This window comes from Ambystoma mexicanum, chromosome 9 (assembly GCF_040938575.1).
Source record: "Ambystoma mexicanum isolate Mex_15411 chromosome 9, UKY_AmexF1_1, whole genome shotgun sequence".
Classification (NCBI taxonomy): Eukaryota; Metazoa; Chordata; class Amphibia; order Caudata; family Ambystomatidae; genus Ambystoma; species Ambystoma mexicanum.
In genome coordinates, this window is record NC_090931.1 from 641,104,807 (window position 1) to 641,130,000 (window position 25,194).

At 44.9% G+C, this 25,194-nt stretch overlaps 1 protein-coding gene across 1 annotated transcript in view; it reads right to left on the reverse strand.

The window, feature by feature from the left end:
- LOC138487361 (tyrosine kinase receptor Cad96Ca-like) overlaps positions 1-24,647 on the reverse strand; it is a 62,491-nt gene extending 37,844 nt beyond the window's left edge. Inside the window, exons 1-2 of the mRNA XM_069613941.1 lie at positions 24,536-24,647; positions 9,996-10,092 (exon numbers count right to left, since the gene is read on the reverse strand). Coding sequence (XP_069470042.1) covers positions 9,996-10,092; positions 24,536-24,647 — 209 coding nt within the window. The remainder of the gene's footprint in view (positions 1-9,995; positions 10,093-24,535) is intronic.
- Between the last annotated feature and the right edge of the window lie 547 nt (positions 24,648-25,194).

Below are 25,194 nucleotides of genomic sequence, written 5' to 3' on the forward strand. Positions count from 1 at the left end.
CGGTCGAAGTACTTGCCAAAGGAGGGCAATATTAAAAGAAGTTAACAACCCACATTGCCAAAGCCAAGAAAGGGCAATACTAAAAGGCGTTAACAAGAACCATTATTGCCAATGTTAAGAGAGGGCAATTCAGTAGCAAGCTAAGTGTAACCCATATTGCCAAAAAGACCCAAACAAGCATTACCTAAGCCAAAGGTAAGTAAGCGCGATAGAAAGCCATTATAAACGTAAGAGTGGGAAACCAAGAGCGGCAGGAGAGCAGCCCTCCTGATAAAAAGTATTCCGGAGGAGTGGAGCATACCCTTTGTTGCATGTGGAAATCACACGTGTGGAACAAACAACACCAATGTGTCTCATGTCTTCCCAGAAGAAGTAGTCAATACTGATGTTGTTGAAAGTCAAAAGCTGTTTGAAGTAAATTTTAACACAGAAGTACTTGCATTAGTGTTAGGAGCTTTTAGTCCTGGCAGGTGAGTATACCAGGGCAGTGACTGTGTAGTGGTAGTCCTGGCAGGTTAGTGGACTAAGAAGAAGCTATTGAAGTACTGTGTTGTGGTTAAAGGCTGTGAAGAAGTGGCAAGACCACTACATTTATTTTGTGAATTGTTGTGGCATCATCCTGACAAAATATTGTTGCGGATACAGATGAATTGTGGAAATGTATTGGTCCCTAAGAAGAAGTTGTATTCAACTCTTTGCTACAGGTGGAGAGATAAATACTTGTTTATTATTAACTATCAAAGTCCAAGTGAGAGACTTTTGGAGCCAGAATAACTTTATCATTAGAACTTTGTCACAAGATGGAACTTTCTTATGTCGAACTGTTGATTGAAAATCCTGCTTTGAATCTGGGCAAGGGGATCTCACCCAGGTTACAAGGAGAAACAGTTATTGGGTTTATGTTGGATATAACTTATTTCTGTTATATCTGAATTGCCATATATTCTCTTTAGAAGTTTGTTGTATGTATAGGTGTGAGGGACAGATTCCTTTTGTTAGAGTTTCCTTTAGTTTAATTTGATAGGCAGGGAAAGCCTCTTCAGGGTAGGGATAGTGAGGCGTTTGTCAAACACTTTTGAGTTAATAAAATGCCATCTTATGAAAAACTTTTACCAAGTTGTCTGCCTCACATTTCTGACCACCCACACATAGCTTGAACAACCCCTCATATGAGACGTCTGCTTGGGGGTAATTGGTGCAAGTGATCCACTAACATCAACCAGTTGTGTTATTGAAGAAATAAGACTAACAACTAAAGTGGAAGGAGGTTTGCAGGAAGACCTGCTACGAGTATCAGCTAATTATCCTTTTTGGAAAGATGCCTGGCAAGAGTATACCAGGAGATTTGTGCAAGTCAAAAGGGAGATATTCCTGGCAGGAGAGTGTACCAGGATATCAAGAGGTTTTCTTTTTGCAGTTAAAAAGATTCCTGGCAGGAGAGCAAACCAGGATTTCAAAGGATTGAGTTGAGAAAAGTGTTCTATGAAAGAGAAATTCTGTTTTGTCATCCGGAGAAAAGTGTTCTATGAAAGAGACATTTGGTTTTGCCATCTTAAGCAAAGTTTTCTGTGGAAAATAAAGGGGGTTTGCTATGCTGACAGCACTATTTTATGGATGAGACATTCTTGCTCTGCTAATCTAAGGAGGACAATTTATTTTTGTTAAATAGGCATTTTCATTCATTTGAATAAAACCTTGTTGAAACAGCATACAGCTAGAGGGCATCCTGAACTGGTTCAGAGCAAGGGAGCCAACTCCTGAATATAAGAATTGCTTTGTTGGAATTCTTTATTTGAACGTTCACTCTTAATTTGTTAAGTTGGAATCAGGTACATTTACCCCATACATTGTATGTTAGTTCGAAGGTCAGATCTAGTTTGAACACAAGGTCAATTTGCTTTAGCTTTAGTTGCATAGGTAGGGACATTCTCATTAAGATAGGGACAGATAGGCTTTTATCCTACCCTTTTGCTTTAAAAAACATGGATAATGTTAAGAACCCCACAACTTTGTGTCCGTCTCTCATTTCTGACCCCTCAACTATCTGGCTCCCCTCTTATTGCCAGAGTTTGTCTATTTGCATTCTATACCCCTCTGGATGTACTCTCTGAAAATGCCTGTGGTGTTCCAGTCTATTGGGTAGGTTTGTGGTTTCAGAAACGGGTGGAGCGCATGACTGAAAGACAGCTACAAGGAAAACCTGTGATGCACTATGGGTGTAAGCGTGGAGGACACTCTGCATAGCTGAAGAATGCTGCAAGGTAGAGATCTTCATTGCACTGCTGCTATGTGGAGAACCTTGTTGGGGTCTCTTCTGCACTGGTACATCATCTAAGAATCCTTTGGTGGTCACCAAACAATGTGTAAAGTTACCACTTTGCAAAACCGCCTAATGCAGAACTGCTTCAGGGTATTGCGCATGGACAATCTCTCATTGAGATTTCATGAAGTGTGCAGGACCTGTGAACCACTTCTTTCCCTTCTTAAACATTAGGCCTGTGCTGCTCTGCCACTCTACCAGTTAGAAAGCATGGTCAAACTTAATGGTATCCTTGCTACCTAAGGAATGCAAGCACACCAAAAAGACCCTGACCATAGGGCTTAAGGAAAGTCTCCTTAACAGCATCTCTGAAGAAGAATCTGTTGCTAATGCATAGACCAGTGACAGACTTGGATCAGCAGGTGGTTACAATGGGACCGGCATCAGAAGCAAAAACCGTGAGGTCCTGTGGACTTGAAATTGGTGGTATTTGGCATTACTTGTAGCTGAAGCATTGTTTGGAGACCACTGTCAAAGGCACCATGCACAGCAGCTTGCCTGGAGATTGGGCACTCATGTTCACTGGTGGGCTCCCGTGCCCGGGAGGGTTGACCACCACAACTACGAGAGCCAATGTGTTTGCCCATGACAACCCCAATGCACATTTGGGAGACAAGATGGTGGATCCTCCCCATAAGAGATCTGGCCATGGAAGTCAATCACAACAGCTGGGAAAATGCATTTTAATTGCAAAAACCAATCACCACGCTCAACCCTTGGAGAAGTGCAACTAAGCACAATTTGGCGATTGAAGGCCTCATGTGCAAGAAGGGTGTGAGGTTTCAGAGTGGCAAAGTAGTGCTACAAGAGAACAAGGAGGAGAAGAATGGAGGTTGAGGAGCAGCACAAGGAGGTGGAGAGATAGAAGGGTGAGAAGGAGTGGGAGTATGCTGGAGAGGTCTAGGAACAGTGAAACAAAGAGCGAGAGAGCAGGAAGTTGGAGAAGAATTACTGAAGGAGGAGAGCGACTTATTTTATCTATTCATTTTATTGTTCATTTATAATGATTGCTAAGCACTGGATCGGGATTCGAACCTGTGTTGTGCCGAGTTGTCCTGCTTCCAAGACAAATGCATTGCCCCCGAGCTATCCTGCCTCCATCTTGGGCATGAGGAGTAAAAACTAAAAGTAAGACCGGAGGAGGCTTGAAAGGAGGTGCGGTTTAAGATTAAGAAGGAGAAAACAAAGCAAGAGGAGACAAATAGTGAGTGGGAGTAATCAAGTATAAGGGAAGAAGATGGCAGCAAGAGAGAAAGAAAGAATCAGCAGGGTCTGGATGCTAAGAGGGGAGCTGAAGCAGTCACAAATGTTGAAAGCGATAAAGGAGGAGGCAGGAGAAAACAAAGCAATGAGGGACAAGGGACAAAAGCATGGAGGCCAGGGCAAGGATACTGGCAATCCCTGTGTTCGTGGAGTGTGCCTACGGCATCCAGCAACAGGTTCCTGCCCCTTCACATGGCCAGAGAGCCATGGGGCAACATCCTGAAAGCTTAGGACCTTGACTTGCAAATGATGAATCCCACCAGTTTAAACTGGTGGAACTAGCTTCTGTGAAGTGAGTCATGCAGTTCAGAGCAACACACAAAGGTAGAAGTGCTGGGACACTAAAATGCCAAGGACTGAGTGACTTTCTTAGCCACCCAACAGCAGAGCCAAGGGCAGACAGGGATGGATGGGTGGTCTACAGTCCTTTAAATAAGCTGGAAGTACTCATTCTTGTTTCTTGGAAGCTTTCCACAACCTTAGTCCAGCCTACCCGAAAACCTGGGCTGATTTTGTAACTGTGATACCATAACCCTATGTGAATCTTGTGTGAAACCTGACTCTCACTAGCTAGTCCCCGGGGATCTGTCATCCAGGTGGCCAGGACACAGACATCGCTATTGGATCCAGTTGCTGGGGGTGGACCAGGGTGGGAGGATCACATGCATGAGGGGTCCTCAGGGAGTGGAAGTGGGACACCGACGGGTGAAATGCAGGACCCCCTTTTTTTTATAACACCTGTTCCCCATCCTACCGCGTAGGTTGCCCTGAACTTCTACCCCCGCCCCCTTTTCCAACACAAACACTTTCCTACACCGAGACAGACAACAGACAAACACCACGGCCATGTACCTGACTTGTCACAACACAAGGATCAGGCATAATCAGCCAATTAACAATAACTGCACACCAGACGGCCCTTTCCCCTTCCCCCACTGGGAAAAAAGGCGGAGCATGAAAGCACACTGCGAGCAAAGCCAAATGCACGAGAAGGCAGTTATTCAGTGAAATAATGTGGTACCGTACACCAACACCCGGACCAGCAGGTAACTTTACTTTAGGTTTATTAGTATCATTGTTGCCAGGAAAACACCGGCACGTCCCTCTGTCCAGCTTGCACTCTTCAACTGTCACTGTTAGAACCTCAGTTCAGATCCCAACACTACAGCATTCTACACTGCACTGACATCACAGCATTCCTGAGTCAGTGATGTCACCAGCACTCAGACATACATTACAACACCTCTCCCTCCCTACATTTCTGAAAACAAGAAGGATCTTACAACACTCTTCCTTCCTCCTAGAACAATACCCCCACAAGTACGTGTGGCCAGCACGTAAATGCGCCAACACACCAGACCCCCCAAATGGACACCACTCACACCACCTGGAGCATTGTTCACAACCCCAAAACAAATGCACCAACGATCACCTAAAGACAGGATGCCAACCGACACTCAAAACACCACTAAGGACACTGCGCCACAGTTAACACCAAAACCCTTGCGCAACCATAAACCTACATGGCACCCCAAGAATCTGCACCCTAGCCATGCCAGAAATACATTAGACTCCACCCGGTTCCCACAAGACCACAACCAATAAGGAACCACCTGAAATAGAATAAGGGCTAACACCTACCCTCAACCTGAACTGGAAAACCCCAGAGGAACAAAAATATGAAACTACGCAGTCCACCTGTTTCAAGCTGCCCCTTGAAACCTAGAGCCTGCCACGCCCCAGCGTTCCCCAAAGAAATGCATTACACTATCAAAACCCCTCTGTGCACCTTCCACCCTGGTCTGCACACCAGGGCACCAGGGCTGCCACCCGCGGGCACTATCCCACCTCAACAGAGAGCAACAACAAGCACAACACCCCTGAACATCAGTCCACCACAGCTCTCAAAGAGAGAACACACACACCTGAAAACCAACCGAAAACCATGGTCAACCTCAACAGCACCCAACACACGCACCCCTGAACCATAACAACTACGAGACCCCTAGTCCCTGCCAAACTGCAACGCAGCACCCCTACAACTGCACCTGCAGTACACCACCGGAACCCCAAGTCTCTGCCCGAATGCACACCACCACAAAACCCCGGTACCACTAGTGCCTGCCAGAACTACACCACAGTACTCCTCCAACTAAAACTGTGCTACACCACACGGGACCCCCATTCCCCAATCAGACTGCAAAACCACGACCAACAATACGGGGCACCTAGCACAGGCCAGGCTGCCATGAAAAATCACCAACACACAACGTTACGGGACCACTCATTGCTCTGAAAAAACTGCCCAACCGCAGAACCACTTACGAAATATGAGGCCCCTGGCACAAACCAAGCTGCCATAATCATCACATCCGACACCCCCTCACAGGACCCCCCTCACCCTTGTGCAGCACACCATTAACGGGACCCTTAGCCCCAAAAATACACCTCACTCACCCAACGCCATACACAAAGAGGACAGAGAATACAATCCTTTCATAAATTTCGTCCAGCATTTTCATACATCAGTACTGAATAGATGCCACTGAACGATGACAAATTCTGGTTCTCCTACTATTAGGAAAACGGTTCCTATACTTAGAAGGTTATACTCCGTGATAAAATGTTGGAACCCCAACAACGCAATAATAAAGTGGACCAACAATCCACGAGTCCAACCCACCCGTGAGTAAAGGTCAAACTACATTGGCCCCACCTGTAAAAAAAAACATGTCAACACAAAACAAGTTAGAAATTGAAATTGTAAATGCAACGCACAATGATAAGTGAAACCCGCAACCCACGAGGCCAACCACCCGCGAATATGGGCAACACCCTCAGCCCCACCTGCAAGAAAAATCATGTTAATAGTACAAGAACATTTTCACTTGCAATATACAATACAGACCACGACACCTACATGCACATTCATACTGGCCCCAACACTCACATACCAGACCAATACCCAAAGGCCACAACACAAAGACAAAACACCACACACACCAGCCTTAAACACACATACTGGCTCACTAAAGTCCCGCTAAAACGCCAACAGTCCTCCTCCCGTGACGCTGCTGAGAGAAAAGAATCCAAGACCCTCCACGGCTCCAAACCGAGCACTGCAGCACCCACGAATGTCCAAACACAAACTCACATCCAACGATCGAACAGAGCACGCAGTCCTGCACTCCTTCCTCGCCATGTGCCCCAAGCAAAAGTCCATATCTCTGCTCATTGCCATTTCCGGGAAGCCCAGACAACACTGTTGGGCTCCAATCCTTCCCAATCAGTCCACTGCTGACCGCAACTGCCTCGACGCCATCCAGTCCAGTGCAACTTTCTCTCAGCCTCAAAGTTGCTGCTACGCAGACTAGACTTGAGTAACACTTCCGGGTAACATAATCCACTGTCGCACAGTCCATGATACATCGCACACGCAGCATGCTCGGAATCCTCCACTCCATAAAGGCACACCCTGTGCACAGCCCAGTGATGACCCGACGATGTCATCACAACACCAATGGGCAGCGCGGAGACAACTTCGCTGCTCACTGCCCCATTATCACTGTGGCAAACATGCAAGAGTACGTAGCACCACGCAGCTCCAGAGCCGGCACCCTATCCACAGCAGCCACCAAAACACCTTCACCCAACACGGGGGCCCATGGTCGCTGACCATGTCTGCACAACCACGGTGTGCCACCTCCTGCGCCGGACCCCTTCCGGCCACTGGCCTCTTCGACCAGTAACACTGCTTTTGTCCTTCTGCACTGCCTGGTGGGGACCAATCCTTCCCCAGACCGGCCACAGGCTCAGCGCGAACCTCAGGACCTCTCATTGTGCGCTCCTGTCACCTGGACTCACAGCTGCGCGGCCATTTACACACCACAGAGGTGAACATCAGCCCCATCAGCACCACCCGGCCTGCTGAAATAGTAATAAGCACTCCGATCAGACTACTGGGGCTAAAAATCGCTGGCACCAACAACTTGGGACGTGGACACAACGGAGGGTGATGTTCTAGGCACAGCACTGTCCCCCCCACGACAGGATCCCATCCTCGTCGCCAGTGAAATAACGCGGTACCGTACACCAACACTCAGACCAGCAGTTAAGTTTACTGTAGGTTTATTAGTATCGTTGTTGCCAGGCAAACACTGGCACATCCCTCTGTCCAGCTTGCACTCTTCAACTGTCACTGTTAGAACCTCAGTTCAGATCCCAACATCATAGCATTCTACACCGACATCACAGCATTCCGAAGTCAGTGATGTCACCAGTACTCAGACATACATTACAACACAGTTATTCTGGATCAGTAGTTCAAGCTAAGAAGAAAGGCGGAGAGACCTGGAGGGACGAAGAGGGAATTGCCCTTGCCCTTAGCAAACCAGTTACGCGAAACCTCCGAAAGGTAACGCATAAGACCAAGAAGTCCCCAGTTTATATGTGGTGTGATAGGTTTCAGCGGCATAGAGGGCCCTCCCACGCTGATCGTCAAAGAGGGGAGAAGCACGTGCCGCCGTCGTGCCTTCCTTGACTCCAGAGACCAGAAAATCCAACAGTTCAGCACAGCCGGTGAGTCGGAGAAGACAGTTAGTGAAACTGAACTGTGATGAGCCCAACGTTGCAGGCAGCAACTTTGTTGAAAAATGAACTTGTTTAATTGAACTTTAAAGAAACTCTTGTAAAGGGTTCAGAAACAGAGTGGTCAGGCGTCGTGGGGCGCTCATTCAAAGGACTCTGACTGAAACCCTTTTCGGTTTGTGTTTTGGTGGAAACTACAAAAACCCAGAGGCCTTAGGAGAGGTTGGTGTGAAGTGTCAGAGTGGTCCCACGAGGGTCGAGCAAAACCCCTTGTACACTCGAAAGTATTTGACACAGAGGAAAACTGTGAAGCCTGACTGGGGGCTGAGATCCAAACTTAGGTAAAGGCAAGAACCTAATGGGTCTTGTGATCTGTGCCAAAAGAAAGCTAGGGGAAGGGAATGCCCCATTTTATCTGATCAAATAATTGAATCATGAACTGTGTTAGGATGGCTATGTGAACCCGATGGAGGGACACCAAGGGAAAAGCTAAGAAGTAAATCCTGCAGTGTGATAAAACTGAGTGAACTGTGAAATTGGCAAATGGGAATCAGAAGGAGGGATGCCTGCAAATTGGGAGTATACAGTGATATACTTGTGAAGATTGTGGCAGCAAGTGTGAAACCAGCTGAGGGATGCCTGCAATGAATAGTTGTTGAAAAAGACAGTGAGACTGTCGAGTGCTATGTTTTGAGTGAAAGGCCGTAGTGAACCCAATTGAGGGAGGTCAACATTGTAAGAAGGATCGGAGCCTGGATGAGGGTGATCCAATGGGCAAAGAGCAATCGCTCAGCCTGAAAGATTATCAAAAAAACGTTTGTTTCATTTATTATTCATGGCTCAGTAGGCCTTCTAAGGCAATAGGCTTTGCCGGGAAAGAGACTTGGCCCCAGAAGGTCCTGGTATTGTTGAAAGGAACTGTAACCTCGTGCTGGTGAGGCCCAAGAATGTGCTGTGCTCAAATGTCCTGCCTTGTCCCGGGCTAAAAAACATAGGGAAGGGAGACCCCCGGCTATAACATCCTGACTTATCATTATGAACATTATCCCACACTCTTTGTGAAATTAGCTGTAAGGATTGGCAATAGGTTTTTAGGTATAGACCCTTTTAATTGACAAGACACCACTAAGCCTTATTATTTGATGGTCGTAGCTTGCTCTCAGCTTAGATTCAGGTTTAGATTAGGCATTTTCCAACCCATTTATACAGTTTAATAAACACCCTTGAACTGTGATCACTTGTGTCTGTCTTTACTGTTGTCACCATGAGTTCCTTACAATAGTCACCTTTTGATTTTACTGTCATGACAGTGCATAGATGCATGTATGTGTACATGTATATGGTTAAATGTCTCTCGTTGCTGATCAGACAGCAGTAATGTGGAGGACAGAGGTCAGATGTTGTAATTAGAGAGGTGCAATGTGGCAATCAAAGGGCTACTTTGGAATTATCATAGAGCAATGATGAGGAGTTAGTAGGTCATATTTGGGTTATCGGAGAACAGTGATGAGGAAGTCAGGTCTTTTGCAGCCAGTGACCAGCCGTGGGAATGTCACATTCAGGGAAAGCAGTTGTAAGGCAATAGGTTATATCTGGAGTGATCAGAAAGAGGTGATTGGGAGATTGGAGTTAGGTGATTAGAGAGCAGTAACAGTAAGTTCAAAGATCATGTTTGGGGGGGGTAAATCAGAGAGCAATGATGATAGGGGAAGTCACATTCATAGTCATCAGCAATGGGAAGTTCAGATAATTGAGTGGTTGCAGAACAGTGAATGAAGATCAGGATTCATATTTGGGATGATTAGAAATCTGTGTGATTTATTACCTTTTCCACAGCGCAAAAGCAATGGCAACTGAGATCACCGTGGCTAGAGGCAGCACTGCGTACATCCAGTGGAATTTGAAGCTGAAGAAAATGTCACCTGAAAAGCAAGAAGTTGACAGTGAGACTCACCGATTCAAGCTCAATCATTTCATATAGCACACGTCTCTGAAGATTGGTAGCGGGAATTCAACTGATAGGAAGAGACAAGAAGCTGATTTAGGGAGATCACGGACATGGGGAGAGAGACAGGACGTATGACATAAGGAGACAAATTGACTGCAATACACAAGCTGACCCAAGGAAACGGATTGCACGGGAGACAGACTGACCACAGAATTAGGGTTAAACCTGCGTGGTAGATGGACCACGGGGCAGAAGCAGGGAAGAATGGAGGCATATCCTGGGCTTTCGGCTTCAGTCCAGGTTGCTGTTTCCTCTCCGGCTCTCTCTTCAGCATGGAGTCCAGTTTAGATCTCTGTCCTCATTCCTCGTGCAACCAGTCCTGAAGGCAAAGCCCAAGCCATATCCCCATCTCTGCTCGGTCCCGTATCAGAGGAATACCTTTTAGGAGAAGTATCCATCCCCTTTGGGCAATTTGAGGATCTTGATTGGTGCAACACGCTTGTTGCCCTTCATCACTTGGTCAACAAGTTGCGTCATGACATACTGGCCCCTTTTTTTGTAATTTACCTGGATGGAATGCTAGTGCCTTCAACCAATGGCGCCCATATCTGAATTGGTTTAACAGTTCTCTGTCCAGCTTCTCATTTCTTGTACAGACATTGCCCTCCCTCCCCGAGTAGCTGGAAATGATCCCAGGTGAACACCACCATTTACGGGTAGGCTTCCCAAAAATCAAACCTAAAAATTTGATTTGTTAAATGTTACCTTTGTTTTGTTGCCCATTTTATCCAAGTAATCACGCGTTTAACAGGTCACTTCACAAAAACACAGAAATATCTCTGCAAAGCTCGGCCCCAAAAGGCTGTTTAAGATTCACAAAGAGCAAGAAACCATGGGTCCATCCATTCAACAGCCAAATGCTGACGGCTATTGGATATTGAAAACGGGTTACTCCAGATGTGCCACACAGGCAGTTTTAGCAGTCTTAATGCCAAGGCATGGCCACTCACCTTTACAGCATTTCTTCCCCAGATGCTGAAAACCTGCCCAATTGAATGACATTTTTGCAAAAGAGAAATTCTTTTTCAAAGTTGGCACAATTCATTTTAGAGCACTTTTTTTTAACTAGGCATCATTCCAGGGAGGGAGAGGGCGTCAACCCATAAAGGTGTCATAGGCAATCGAAGCTCGGGGTACAACGAGAGTGATGTGATTGGTTATTTAGAACGGCTTAATACCCAGAGGTTTCTAAGCGCGGACCCGGGGATCGAACCTGTGTTACTCCGTGTCGTCTTATTTCCAAGGCGAGTGAGTTGCCCTGAGCTATCCGCCTGAGCCAGTTGATTACCAACCAGAAACAGGCCACCTGGGTGCAGTCTTTCTTTCAGTTTCAATTAATCGTCACCTGTAGACCTGGAGCATGTGAAGGCAAGTGTCTTGTATGGGGGGCGGTCAGTGAATCCTACAAAAGAATTTTAAAATGGGAATGAATCTCACCAGACTCCCAATACTATTTAAAAACGGTCAACATCGGTGGGACATGAAATTAAAACCTCAGATGAAGTGCAGAATGTCCACTTAAAGGTTATCCTAAATGACGCAGTACTGGTGTAGAACCAGCTTTGTGTATGTTGGTTTCTCTTCTGAAGAGTGCCCGCAACCCTATTGAATAGGGGAGACCCATAGGAAAAACAAAAATTACCATTCAAAAATAAGTTGGCAGGGGAAAGATACAATAATTATCTATTAAATAAATACATATTTCTCACTGATGAAAAAATTGACTGCAATTCATATACATGGTTAACAATTTTGCCTTTTTAATTTCAAGGGTGACCACAGGGATAACGTAAAGCTGTGTCTATTGCCAACTGTTTTGAAATTCAGCAATGCCTCCAAAATATTCAGCAAGAAAAGCTGTGAAAATGAACAGAAACTGAGGGCTGAGGATCAGGGAAATATCCCTCGACCAAACCTTACATGCTCAAAAGAACAGGATAAACCACTGTAACTTAGTTTTTGGGAAAAAGAAGATTCCCATCTGTGATATCTTGCAGTTATATTAGTTTAGATGCGGAAAAAAATGATATTATGAAATCAAAAATGTCCATCTCCTAGCAATGTATGATTGTAAAAAACAGAAATTGCTGACAAAAAGTTGAAAGAACAACTAGAAATCAGCATGCTTAACAGGACCTAAGAGTGCTGTGGTAGAGGAATGCTTTGCTTGCCACCAGAGAGACTAATTGAAAAAAAACTTCTGCTGCACGTCCATGTTTATAGCCAGAAGCAAGGCTGCAGCAATATTTGGAGTATAAGAATCTAGACATGCTCTTCCCACTTGTCTGAACTGCAGGGCGGTGAAAAACACTGGGAAATGAGGAAAAATGAGCAGAAGTTACAAAAAATCAACAAAGAGCATGCAAAAAATGTCCTGTTTTTGAAAAACATTAGAAAATAAAACAGTCTAGTGACTGTCTGCACCGATGAGGACATTTCTGATATATTTTAACTTTTTTTTGGAAGTAAAAGTGGGCCCGTCATGACTATGGACATTCCTGAAACATTTTCCAATGCTTTTCATTTTAAAAGAAACAAGTGCAAATGTTAACACAGACCATGCTATCATCAAGTTTGGGTCTCTCATTTAGCTCCAGTAGGGCTATTACTTGCTCTTTTCTGGACCTTTTTGATTCATTTATTTAAGATAAACTCTTAAATATAGCTTTTTTCACCAATGTACAGACTTCCCTATCAAAATCTTGTTGGTGGGTGCTGTTCCTTCTATTTCATGAAATTGACACACGGGTAGATTTTCTTTTAAAGATTTTGGATGAAACATAAAATCTTAGTAAGGAATTCTCATCAGTAGATTCGTTGAATGGTTCTACCTGACCTCCCATATTAAAAATCGAAAATATCAAGAAAATGAATCACTACGGCTCAAAGTGTCAGCAAAAGCAAAATGTTGCTTCTTTACCACGTTTAGTCCCAATTGCCTCTGGTATAGACTTGTTGTGTCTGTTCAGCAATACATGTATCTGTGTGGCAATATTCTTCAAAATAAAAGCCCAAAAAATACTACCCTTCACAAAAAGATATCAAAAAATGACCTGTAAAATAAATACTGAAGAAGACCACAGACACGAACTTTGGGTTGGAGGGATCTGGGCATGGGGTAATTACCTTAGCCGGACATGGTGTCTAAACTCATTTCTGAACCCCCAAATGTGGGTGCCATCACATATAGGGAATGTTCTGTTGAGCTTTCAGAACGTCAGGTACCTAGAAGAGCAGAAGATGTATCAAGGGTCATATAGCTGCAGATGTGCCGATGTGCAGATGTGCCGATTCCGCCTCATTACCAAGATACTCCACAACTCGTCTGCGTTGCGAGTGCTGTAACCAGAGGCGTAGCTAGGGCGGGTTCAGGGGGCTATAGCCCTGGGTCTTTTGGTTGTAGCCCCAGATAGAAGCTCAGGGGCTGCAACTGAAAGGCTAGCTAGCCCAGAGTCCCGACCGTCCCGACAATAGCGTAGCCCCAGATCTTTTCCAGGCCTAGCAACACCCCTGGGTGTTGCTGGCTCTTGAGTATATTTTAGCAGAATCTATGGCTACTTTTCACAGGTCCCCTGTGGTGGCAGCGTTAGACCTGATGTGGGAAGTCCTCTTCAAGTTGATGGCTCAGTTTCTTTCCTGTGTTCTCGTGCGCTGATCATTTTTAAGAGGGTACGCATAGCACATAGTCCTTAAGTAAAACATAAGTAAAACACACTTTTTTCTACCGAACGCTCAACGTTGAGATCCTGTTGCAAGGAGGTACACTTGTGAACTTCACTGTCCAACCAAACTGTTCTTTTCCGAGAGGAATAGGTGAATAAGGATCCTTTTTTTGCATTTCGTAAGCAACAATCGCGCCTTCCACAGGCTGCACTGCGTGGTAACGACCCAGGCCTGAGTTTGAGGGCATTTAACGAATCTCGCCAAGATGTTACCACTCAGTATAGCCAATGGAATGGGTGATTATTGCTTAAATAACACCCAAAGTTTGTCCCAGCACGAGTGAGACCCTTTGAAAGAAAAGATAATGGAAGGCAAAGCTCAGCGTGGGGCCCCTCGGCCATTTCCATGGTGGCTCTGTCGGCCGCAATCAGGGAAATGGAGAGGTGGCAATTGTGAGTTATGTGGGGCTTATGTGTTGGCGGGACTGAGGGAGTGGCGGAGCGAGGGCAGAGGGGGAGCTGAGAGCGGGCAGCTGGGACTGGCATGAGAACCGAGGGCTAGGATGTGGGCAACCTCATTGCCTCCTGTACCCGCCCAGTTTGCTAATATAGATTAGAACATATTTGTTACGGTTGCCCACCCAGGTGACCCACTGGCTTGCAATACTTCTCACAAATGGTTCAATTCTTAGGTGCTGATAAAAATAGATTGCACTTGAAAAAATGCATTTGAAAACAATGAATGCATGCATTAGTCATTATACCCTTTTATGTAAAAAGAAGCATTGTCTAGTCCACATTACTTGTCCAGCGTCTGTTTGTCGAATATGCCAGAGCGCTGCTACCGGATGCCATGTGGTGAAAAGAGCTTGAGAAAGGAAATAAAAACCACAGGCTAAGTTTCACAGACCCTTCTAAAGTGATACGTGCATAGAGCCAGGATGCAAGAAAGCTGACCTGGGCCTTGAGTAAGCCACAGCACAGAAATTAGAATGTGTGTGTGTGTTTCGCCAGATAGTGTGAAGGGAGAGTTGTGTAGTTCAATACACGTCCCTGTGGTCACACCCAATAGTGCAAGTTGCCCAAACACACAGACTGATGTGTGTTGGTAACACAACCTGCAAGGTGTGGTACGGCTCACCTGATTTTCGCACGGCTTAAAAGACATATGGGCCTCATTACAGGGTTGCGGGTAAAACCTGGCAATAGATGAGGACTACCGGCATCCCCTTAACACCCTTACAGCTGCCAGATCGCCCGACGCCACCGGGATATCACAAGCGGCGGTGGTAAAGGTTAATCCCCTGAAAATCCGGCAGGTCAGGCCTGCCGGGGGATCTGGGGCCCCAACAGCATTCTTGTAGTATGGCAATCCAGAAAGGGTGCTGGTACGTTGCTACAGACACCCTTATTTCAGTACCGCCATACTTATGAGGCCCATACAAAGACCTTGGTGCAATTTGGACTTGCAGAGGGGTCCGTTATTCCCCCGGCAAAGCCCAGAGAAAGGGGCCACAACGCAGACTTCCAGGCACTAGGTGATCATGAGATTGCCCATACTGGACTTATTTTTTTCATAAACATGTTTTGGTTCAGGACTTTATAGACAAAACTGAGGGCATTGCACTTAGGCTAATTACAAGTATGGCGGTGTGCGAAAAAGGTGGGGGTAACTGAATTACCGCCACTTTTCCTGCTCTGCCATACTACGAGTTTGGTACTGGAGTGGGGAATGACTTCTGTTATCATGTTGGAAGTAAATCCTCCAACTTTCTGCCGAAACAAATCGGCAAAATCGTCAGAATAACCGCAGTTTTAATACTGTTGGTGCCAATTCTGCCAAAATCCCTGATGGAGTCCTATGGACTCCACATTAACGGGGACTAACACTGCATACCACCACTTGTAATCTGGCGGTAAATCCACCGGACCAAGTGGCAATAACAGTAAGTCCATTGGGCAGTATTCTGGCGGATTTACTGACAGAATACCACCCAACTCGTCAGGCAGGTTTGTATACTCCTCTTGGGTCACCCCCTCATTGTTAATTAAGCAAAATACCAGTTTGTACTTGGAAAAGAATGACATTTGCTCCAATGACTTAATTTAATTTATTTGAGGTAATTATTGTTTCAGGCTTAGTTTCAGGCAGCAGAGCACTGTATGTCAGTTGGGTTTACAGGCATACATTAGATGGTTACCCTGAGGAGGGTAAGTCTATAATATAGCATTTATTACCCCCGTACCATTTAGGATAACAATGAATCGGTAACATTTAAAGTTAGTGTGACGCATGTACCACTGTTGGGGCGGCGTCTGGGGTTGCTACAGGGGTGATGGCTCTAAAAAGGGGTCATCAGCAGGGACACTGGGATGGGCGGGTTGAAGGGGCTGGATCTTGAAGGGTGTGAAGAAGGTGGTCCTTAAAGACAACAGTCTGCATTTCTCTATTGTATTACATGAGGGGAGGCTGCGAGTCTGATGTTGATGAGTAAGAGGTTCCGCAGTCTTGGGCTGTATATCAAGACTATCTGTTTCCTGTTTTTAGGTTCAAATCTCTTGCTCTATTTTGGCCAGGCCTGACTTCCGGTGATCTGCAGACCGTATTATGTGTTGTTTGGATGCCTTAAAGAAGGGAAAGTTATACTAGAGAATGCATCCTTCAGTTCTATAGTCTCTCTCACTTGATAAAGTGGTGCAGTGCGGAAAACTGAAATCATTCCTTTCAAGGGGACCCTGGCACATTATGATTGACTTGATTGTGGATGTAATTCTTTGGTAATTTCTTGAGTGCAGAAAGTCTGACCAGCATTCCAGATAAAAAAATCTTATTGTGGGATTATTTAAATTTCCATATTTTTAATGTTGGGATTAAAGTGTTTTAGGGCGTTCATATGCAATTCCCATCACCAAAAGGGAATATATTTTGGCAAGTAAAAATATATTATCTCTGAAACAAAAATCTTTGTAATTCACGCTTCAGTTCATCGCTCGAAAATACAAGTTGCACTTAAAGTTTTTCTTCAGCTAAAGCAATGATATAAGCACAGCTTCTTCTGGCGCTTCTCCACAGCTCCTGCGGAGCCAAGCATAGCAGTGGAGCGATGCGGGTGGAAACAGGCAGGATTCCACATGCCAGCTGTTTCCCATTTCATGTTCCATTTGTAATGCTTATTTTTTTTTGGGTGCATTTGGCTGTTTTTAGGAAGTAAAAGTGTCTGGTACGCCGCTTATCTGTATGGTTGAGTCTGGACCAAAAGGTCAAAAATTTAAGGAGGGAAGAGCGGTTCAGAGCTACAATGTAACATACAACCATTTGCAGCTCAGCAGCGCTGCTGCATTTCACTTCACCTTGCTTTTCCTTATGCCAAGGCGGCTTGTCATCTGCAAATCAGGTCTTGAAGGTCCTTCTGCATTTTGTTGTTTAGCTCTGCTTGCTCTGTGCCTACGATGAAGACCACAGAGCGTGATGACTGGAAAAGAGTAAACTCACACATTCTAGTGCACATTTCCGATCTCATCTGTGTCCTTACGACACAGGACAAACCATGTAGAAATCATTCTCAGCGGTGCCCCAAAGGGAGCAGTACCGCCCAAAATGCATGTGCACAACCCCCTCTGCTTGAGAATACATGCTGCCCCAACAAGGTTTGGCTTTGTTGGGGCTCATTATTGAGGTACAGCTTGACTGCCTAGGGACAGCGAGTAAGGGATCCACACCTGGGCATACACTTCCCCCGCCATGATTGCCTGACAAACACGGTTAGTTGGTCTGACGGGTACATGTCCCTGCAGATCACTCGGAGAACAGCACCTGAAAAAGTCGGAGCGAGCGAGGTTTTTAGAAGTCTATCCATCTGCCAACAAACATACTAAAAGGAAAGGGACATGAGTAACCAGGGTCTTCATCCCTCAGGCAACCCAGTCTCTGAACCAGAACCAACAATGTCTCTCATAATGCTTAGCACTAGGAGTGAAGTCCCGTGCCTCCTCCCTCCCCATATCCGCCTACTCCCTGATGCTTGCTACAAATGGTGCACAATGTTTCCATTTCAGAGAACGGGAGAGAGGGAGGCGGAGACATTCATAGACCGAGGGAGAGCGAGAGGGCGCGAGGCAAAGGGAAACCGTGAAATGGAAACCTGTCTGCAAAGGCCAGTAGTAGGCGCTAAGGAAGGAAACACCGTTTTTGTCTGATTAGGGCTTTTTGATGCTTTGCTATGACTGCAAACACTTCATTAAGCCAGTTACTTGTCTTTATATATCGAATGCACATATATCGAATCTTTTATCTTTTATAGTGAATGAATTTATTTTCGAGGGGGTGGGTTTAGGGCTCCCCCCACGAAATCCCCCCCCCCCCCCAACACTAAAAACCCATCCTGACCATTTCCCCCCAAAATATTAACCCTTTACCCCACCCTAAATACATTCATTATAAAGGATTTCAAGATAAAAGATTTGATACATGGGCATTCAATATAAACACTGTATAGCTATCCTGCCGTGCTACCGCCTTTCACATACCTTACGATGCCCGGTTATGAGTCGCCTCATCTGGCTACAAGATGTTCTGTGCCCCTCACCATTATACTTGATCTCTTATGCTATAGTCCTCTCAGGGGTCCGACGGCGATTCTTCTCATAGGTGTCTCACTGATTTTGCTCCCATGGGCTTGATTTACAGTTCGGCAGGATGTAAAATCCGCTGGAAGTAAATCCTCCAACTTTGTCGGAAAAAAACGGCAAACTCGTCAGAATAACCGTAGCTGTAATACTGTTGGTGCCAATTCTGCCAAAATACACCACTTGTAATCTGGCGGTAAATCCACCGGACCAAGTGGCAATAACCGTAATTACATTGGGCAGTATTCTGGCGGATTTACTGAGAGAATACCATTTTAAATTGGCACTACAGCTCTCTGAAAATCTGCCAGTTTCCAAGTATGAAAATGGGAACTCGTGGATTTTCCGCCAGGTTTCTGCCGGCTGATTCCCAGTGTAAAGCTGGTCTAGTGCCAATTAAAAAAATGTTTGTTTCCGCCCGCAGAAAGCCAGATGACAATGTGCCGATCTCTTAATCAGGGCCCACGCGTTACGCTGCAATTCTGCATCTAGGTGTCCACTGTGATTCTGGCCCACTGATATTTGCTCCTAGGTGTCCCACTGTCATTTTGCCATGCTATGATTTTCCTCCCATTGACCCACTGCAATTCTGCTCCAAGGGTGTCCCTGTGGGGATTTACCATGAAACCATTTTGCTCTGCTGTTGACTAGGTTGTCACTGCAGTTTACCCCTGTGTGTCTTAACCAGATGTGATTTTAGGACCAAACGGTGCACGCTGCCCGTTGCTAGGAACACCAGGCTACGCCAGATAGCCTCTCAACTTCCCCTCACAATGCCCCTGCCAGAGGTGCACCACTAACGTTGGCACATCCACACCATATAGATGGCGTAAATTCCCATTGACGGCTCTGCTGACTGCACTAACATGCTTAAATTCTATGTTCCGGTACACAAGACATATCCCCAAGACAGCCACCCACACATGGCAATTGAACACCCCTTCTAACAAACATCAAACATCTGAACTCTACGCCTCTCCAAGCAACTTATAGATCACAGTCCCGATCAACGCTTCGTTGCACTTCTGGTACATGAGGCTCCACTCTAGACGCAGGTTGCTCAATTGCCTTCCACACAATCCCCTAGAAATAGACCCATACACAGTACACGGGTACTTCTGAACTGCATGCATCAACACAGCAGTAACCCTATCTTGTGTGTTCTCACGTTCCCCATACCCAAACCCCTCTCATTCAGATCTGCCAGCATCCCAAGAGATCAGGGATATGGCAGTGGAGCAGAGTATAAAACCACAATAAGATCTAGCAATACTCAAGAAAAATATCAACACGTGATGGATGAAAATAATTGATCCAATGGTTTTTAATATGTGGTCATTTCTGTGCGGCTCTAATTTAGAATTTGATATAAAGCACAAACAAAATTAAGAAATGTCATTGCCATAAATGTTACTGCACTCTTAATAAATAGAGTGAAAAGTAGAAGAAATTGCAGTCATTGTAGGTCACAATTTGGTAGGATTCACAAATATGCTCAGACATGAATCTCTAGATCTCGATGACAAGGGTCCAAACTGACATCACACCGATGTCACCCAAAAAGACAGAAACAAGTCTGGGGTTGCTTGTGGTCCCTTGAAGAATTGAATTGACCAATAAGAACTGGCTGGACAATGCAACAATGGGTAACGAAGAAGGGCATCAAGATCACACGATTCCGCTCACGACCCACTGCGTAAGAGACCTGACGTAAAGAGGCCTAGGCTTTGTCAATGGCAATGAAAGTATCAACATACTTCCTTAAACCTTTAACTAAGCCATTACCAGGCAAATCATAGCCTGATGAAAGGGTTTCTAATGAATCTGCGGATCTCTTACTTTGGAGTGAGTTTTCATTGGATGCCCTTCTTCCTTTTTTGTGCAAAGGATTCATTGGCATCCCTTACAAAGAATTAAGGTTTTTTTCTCCAAGCATGGTGGGTCCTGTCTAGAGTATAGAAAGTGCCTGGGTACTTGTGAGGACCGGCACGTTAACTCCACTGGGCCTCTGCTATAGATTGCCTGGAGCAAAACAAAAGAGGTGATGGCTGGAAGGTTTAGAATTAACCTCGACTCTGGCATTGCTCTGGGCAGCCCTGCAGACCATTGTTCTTCACCTGCCAAGCATTACAGATGGGGAAAGACCATATGCAAATTAGGCTTGGTCCCCACCCCAAAAGATGCAGCCCAGCCCAAACTGCCAGGTCACATCCCTTCTGCACAAGACCACAAGCATCCTAAAACATGTTTCCAGCCATCACCTCTTTGTTTGGAATTACGTGAAGCCTGGCCAGATGCAACAGAAATGGCCAGAATCCCCTCCTTCATGGACAGTACCACCTTTGTCCTGTAACTGTGGTCCGTAGACCAAAGAAAGTCACTGTAGCGATTCCTCCCATGCAAGACGTGCCTTCCTAGGTTAGGGGCTTCACTGTTGAGGTAGCCAACCCCACATTGTTGGCTTGAGCCCTTTCAATTCAGTAAGCCAAACGTTTTGGAGGCCCGAGAGATCCTAAACATGGCCATGTTAACAGAGTCACCAAAGTCTTCAACAGAGCTTCTAATTGCCGCCGGACCTGTAAAAAAATGACTGCCGTCTGACTTCCCGGTGCCACCGGGCTATTCCAAGTCTGCCAGCCGGGAAGTCAGGCGCCGGTAATTTCGTTAATCCCCATTCCTGCAGAGTCCCATAGGACTACATGGGAACACGGACACGGAAGCACTGGCACCATTGTTGATGGTGCCGGTGCTTTAGTGACGGGTCTGCCTACCGTGGCTGCTGTACCCGGCAGGGTCAGACCTGTCGGGCATGGCGGCCCTGGCAGGTAGACCTGTAATATGGCAGTCCGGAAACAAGGTGCCGTAAGCTTACCGGAACCGTTGTTTCCGTACCGGCATAGTCAGAATGAGCCCCAATATTAATTTGCATAATAGGAAGCCTCTGTGCTATGTCATAAAATTCTCTACTGGAAAACAGCTTATGCTCCAGGGTCAGTTCGGCATGGTTGGTGTCTTGGTGTACAGAACGAACAAGGAGGCCCTCAAGTAGAGCAAAGAACTTTCCTCCTGATAAACCAGTGGAATGGTTATAATACACAATTCCACTGATGGATCAGGCGAAAAGAGAGACACAGGCATCAAAACAGTCACCTACAAATTAGACAACAGTTATACTAGAGGCAACAATCGCTTCCTCTGTCCACAGTCAGTGGTATTTTACACCTACTTTAGCTCTGGTTTCTCAGATCCTGCTTCTCCCGAGGTGTTTTTTAGGAAGGAGTTCATAGGTCAGGGCTCTGACCGCCATGCACACTGGACGCCCAACGCTACTAGTCCACAAAGTCCACAGGGACCTAATCCCGCCGGCACAAGGATGCAGCTACAGAAAGGGGAGTGCCTTGTAGGAGAGACCAAATGCAACAGGGAGGTAGGCAGGCATCCACGTGCAAGATGACAGGAAAAAATCCTTTGGAAGCAGGGTTGAGGTAAGTCCAAGTTGTGGTAATCAAAGCAGATCCAAAGAGCAGTTCCAAAAAAATAATCAAATATAATCCAAGAAGTTCCAGAAACTGCTAGAAGACTTCCAGACAACACCAGTATGGCACAGAATACTCACACAGTCCATAAACAAGGCGGGTCATACGTGAGGTAACAATCACCAACCGCTCAACCAAAAAGGGAAGCTCCAAAGCAAATCATAATTGTTCAAAACACAAAACAGAATCCAGGAAGCCAGAGGTCAACAGGCCATAGGAAAAGAAAATGCCATTCATTGGTTCGTTTGAAAGCACGCTGTGCTGTTCATCCCCATCTGTTCAAGTTTCTGCACTTACATATTCGTAAAACTGGCGGAATCCCATTGGCTGCGTGTCATCCATGTGATGATGTTGCAATGCTCTGCGGCCACCGGGGGTTTAAGTCCCTCTGACAGGACCAATACCGCGACCGCCACAGAAGTCATCACCGGGCATAGAAGGACGGAACCCATGAACTCCGCCGCCTGACATCCAGTAACCGGATGCAGAGCACATATGATTCTGTACTTTTGCATGTGGTACATGACAAATGATTACAATAAGACTATGTATAACTTGATGTATAATGTTTTTTTCCGATCATTCTTGACACAAACTCTATACATCGTGTAACTGGTGATAAGGAATCCCACTATTATACCATTTAAGCTGACTTGCGCATTTAGAAAGTTTCTGTTTTCTCAAATACAGGTTTATCATATACCTTTTTCTTGATATAATCATTATTTATTATGTTTTATTAAAACTGTATGACTATTAGAGCTTCGGTTTATTGGTTAGCCAAACCATATAATAAATGAATTAATACATTAAGGGCCCAATACACAGAAGCATTTCATAATGGCAAACCCCCATTGGAAAACGCTCTGTGAATCAGGCCCTGAGTCCTTACTTGGTGGGTTGTGCATCCTTTCCCTGTTTGTTGTACATTACAAACAAGCAACGTCTTGATATGTAATATGCCATTTAATTTAAAAAGTGATAATTACTAGTTACAACATTGTCATTCTACTCTTAGAGGCCTGTAGTAACAATTTCAGTTTGATAAATGCCAAACATCTTCCCTTAGTCAGCTGGATAACCTGTCTATTGATCATCCCCAGGTTATGTGTTTGAGCCCTAAATTTCAAGTTAAGAAATCTTTATTGTTTTAGGAATAACAGATGAAAAGTAGAAAAAATTATCTTAAAGTATGTGCGTACACTCAGACACCAATGGTTGGTTCTAGGATCTCGCTTGTCGCTATACTTCCTATACATGGGAAAAAGTTGACTAGACATGTTTTATATCTCTAAAGCTGCTAATCTCACACAAACTGCATTTTATGTTTTGAATAGAGCATATCTCACCTTGAAATGTAGCACACGATTTGTTCCTAATTTGCTAAACTCTTGTAGGTCATCTAAAGAATCTAATGCAGATTTAAAACATTGCATTTTTCAATGTAAATTTGCATTTGCTTTTTGGGAGAGGATTTAGATAACATTACAAAGAAAAATTCATTTTACTACTCAACTCAATCTTGATAACCTGATTATTTAAGCATATCATTGTTCGGATTTCGCTACTAGTTCTTTTCCTAATTGATTGGTTTCATTTGTTACTATTGGCTTTTATCTTATATCTTCCAATTGGAAATGTCTGGAGCGTTTATCTTATGCTGCCTGGTGGAATGTTGTATGTTATATACATAGGATTGAAAAGGGATGTGACATTCCTATGAGAGATGTTTGCGATTATAATGAGAAAATGAATCCCTTAATTGAATATCTTAATGCCTCTTCATTAGACTGTTTCTTTGTTTACACCACATTTCCTTAGGTCATGTCCATTTTATTTTACATTTGATTCAATGTTTATTTAGTTGACTCTTTTTGAACTGTTAATACTGTTTATGTATTTATCCAGTATTATTTGTTATAATACATTTTATAATCTTTGTTAACTGTTCGCTATAACATTTTGCCATTGTACCATATAAATATCTAATGAAAAAGTATTTAAACAATAAAAACTATGTGCTTAGTAAGCATGAGCTAGTTTAATATAATGCACAGTCCTTTCATTGGTTGGACCATTAACCCGGAGCAATAAGATTAAAAGTAATAATTAATCGATAAAGTGGACAGAGAAGACATGCATAAGCTACAGAACGCAGGAAAAGAGCCATGATAGTGAAACGCTAAGGGAGAAGGAAGATGGGTAAACAGGAGCTGCAAAGAGCACAGACAAGTGGCATTGTGGGAAGAGAACACATTGCCACCAATACAATACAGCTTGGTCATAATGTGGATCCAAATGTTAACAAGACGAAGGACAAGCCATGCCCACCACCACATTGCCAACATGTCAAAAAAATGATCTGGGTGCCAAATCCCTCTGTCCGCCACACCACTATGCAAACAAACTGTAGTTAAGAAATAGGTAAAAACATGTGTACTAAATGCTCAGGGGCCCACCCCTTCAACTCCTACTATCCCAAAAAGAACAGTAAGTTATTGGTGGGTGTTCACATACCTTGTAAAGTACTCACCCTGGACTTCGGTCACTGCTAAGGATGAGGTCTTTGTGCATTCTGTGGAAGTCAGGGACAGTACATCTCGCACTATCCTTGATTGGTTCCCAGTGCCATTTCTGTGCTCCATTCCACTTCTTCCTGGATGTCGGACTCACTCACCAGCTGCGTCCGAGCCTTGCGTTGACATAATCCTCAGGAGCGATCAATGTGCAGCTTCTGTGGAAAGGATGCATAAAATGTTAAAGACAATCAGTCCTGGTGCTTCATCAAAGTTACTGTGCCAAGGGCCCCACAAACTTTGAGCTCTCGCCAATGCAGCACCCTTACTTGCACTGAAACACGCACTCTCCACTACTATACTACCAAACGCTCCCACATCAAGCTGCGCTCTCCTTTCTCCCCAATCTTCACTTGTCCCACATTTAGTGACATAAAGCTGAGCTTTCCAGTAACAGTCACCATGGGCCACCAGCACTCACTAACAAATTGCTAAATCTCTTTTCAGTTGCACAGATGGGATATCCTTACTGGCAGGTGAACTGACTATCCCTTTTTGTAAAGCACAAAGGCTGTTTGGAACGCTTAGTGCAAACATTTGTCCTCCCTCCCATGTACCTTACTCTGAAATACCCACTGACTTTCCTATGCCTTACTTCCTTTTCCCTTTGCCCACA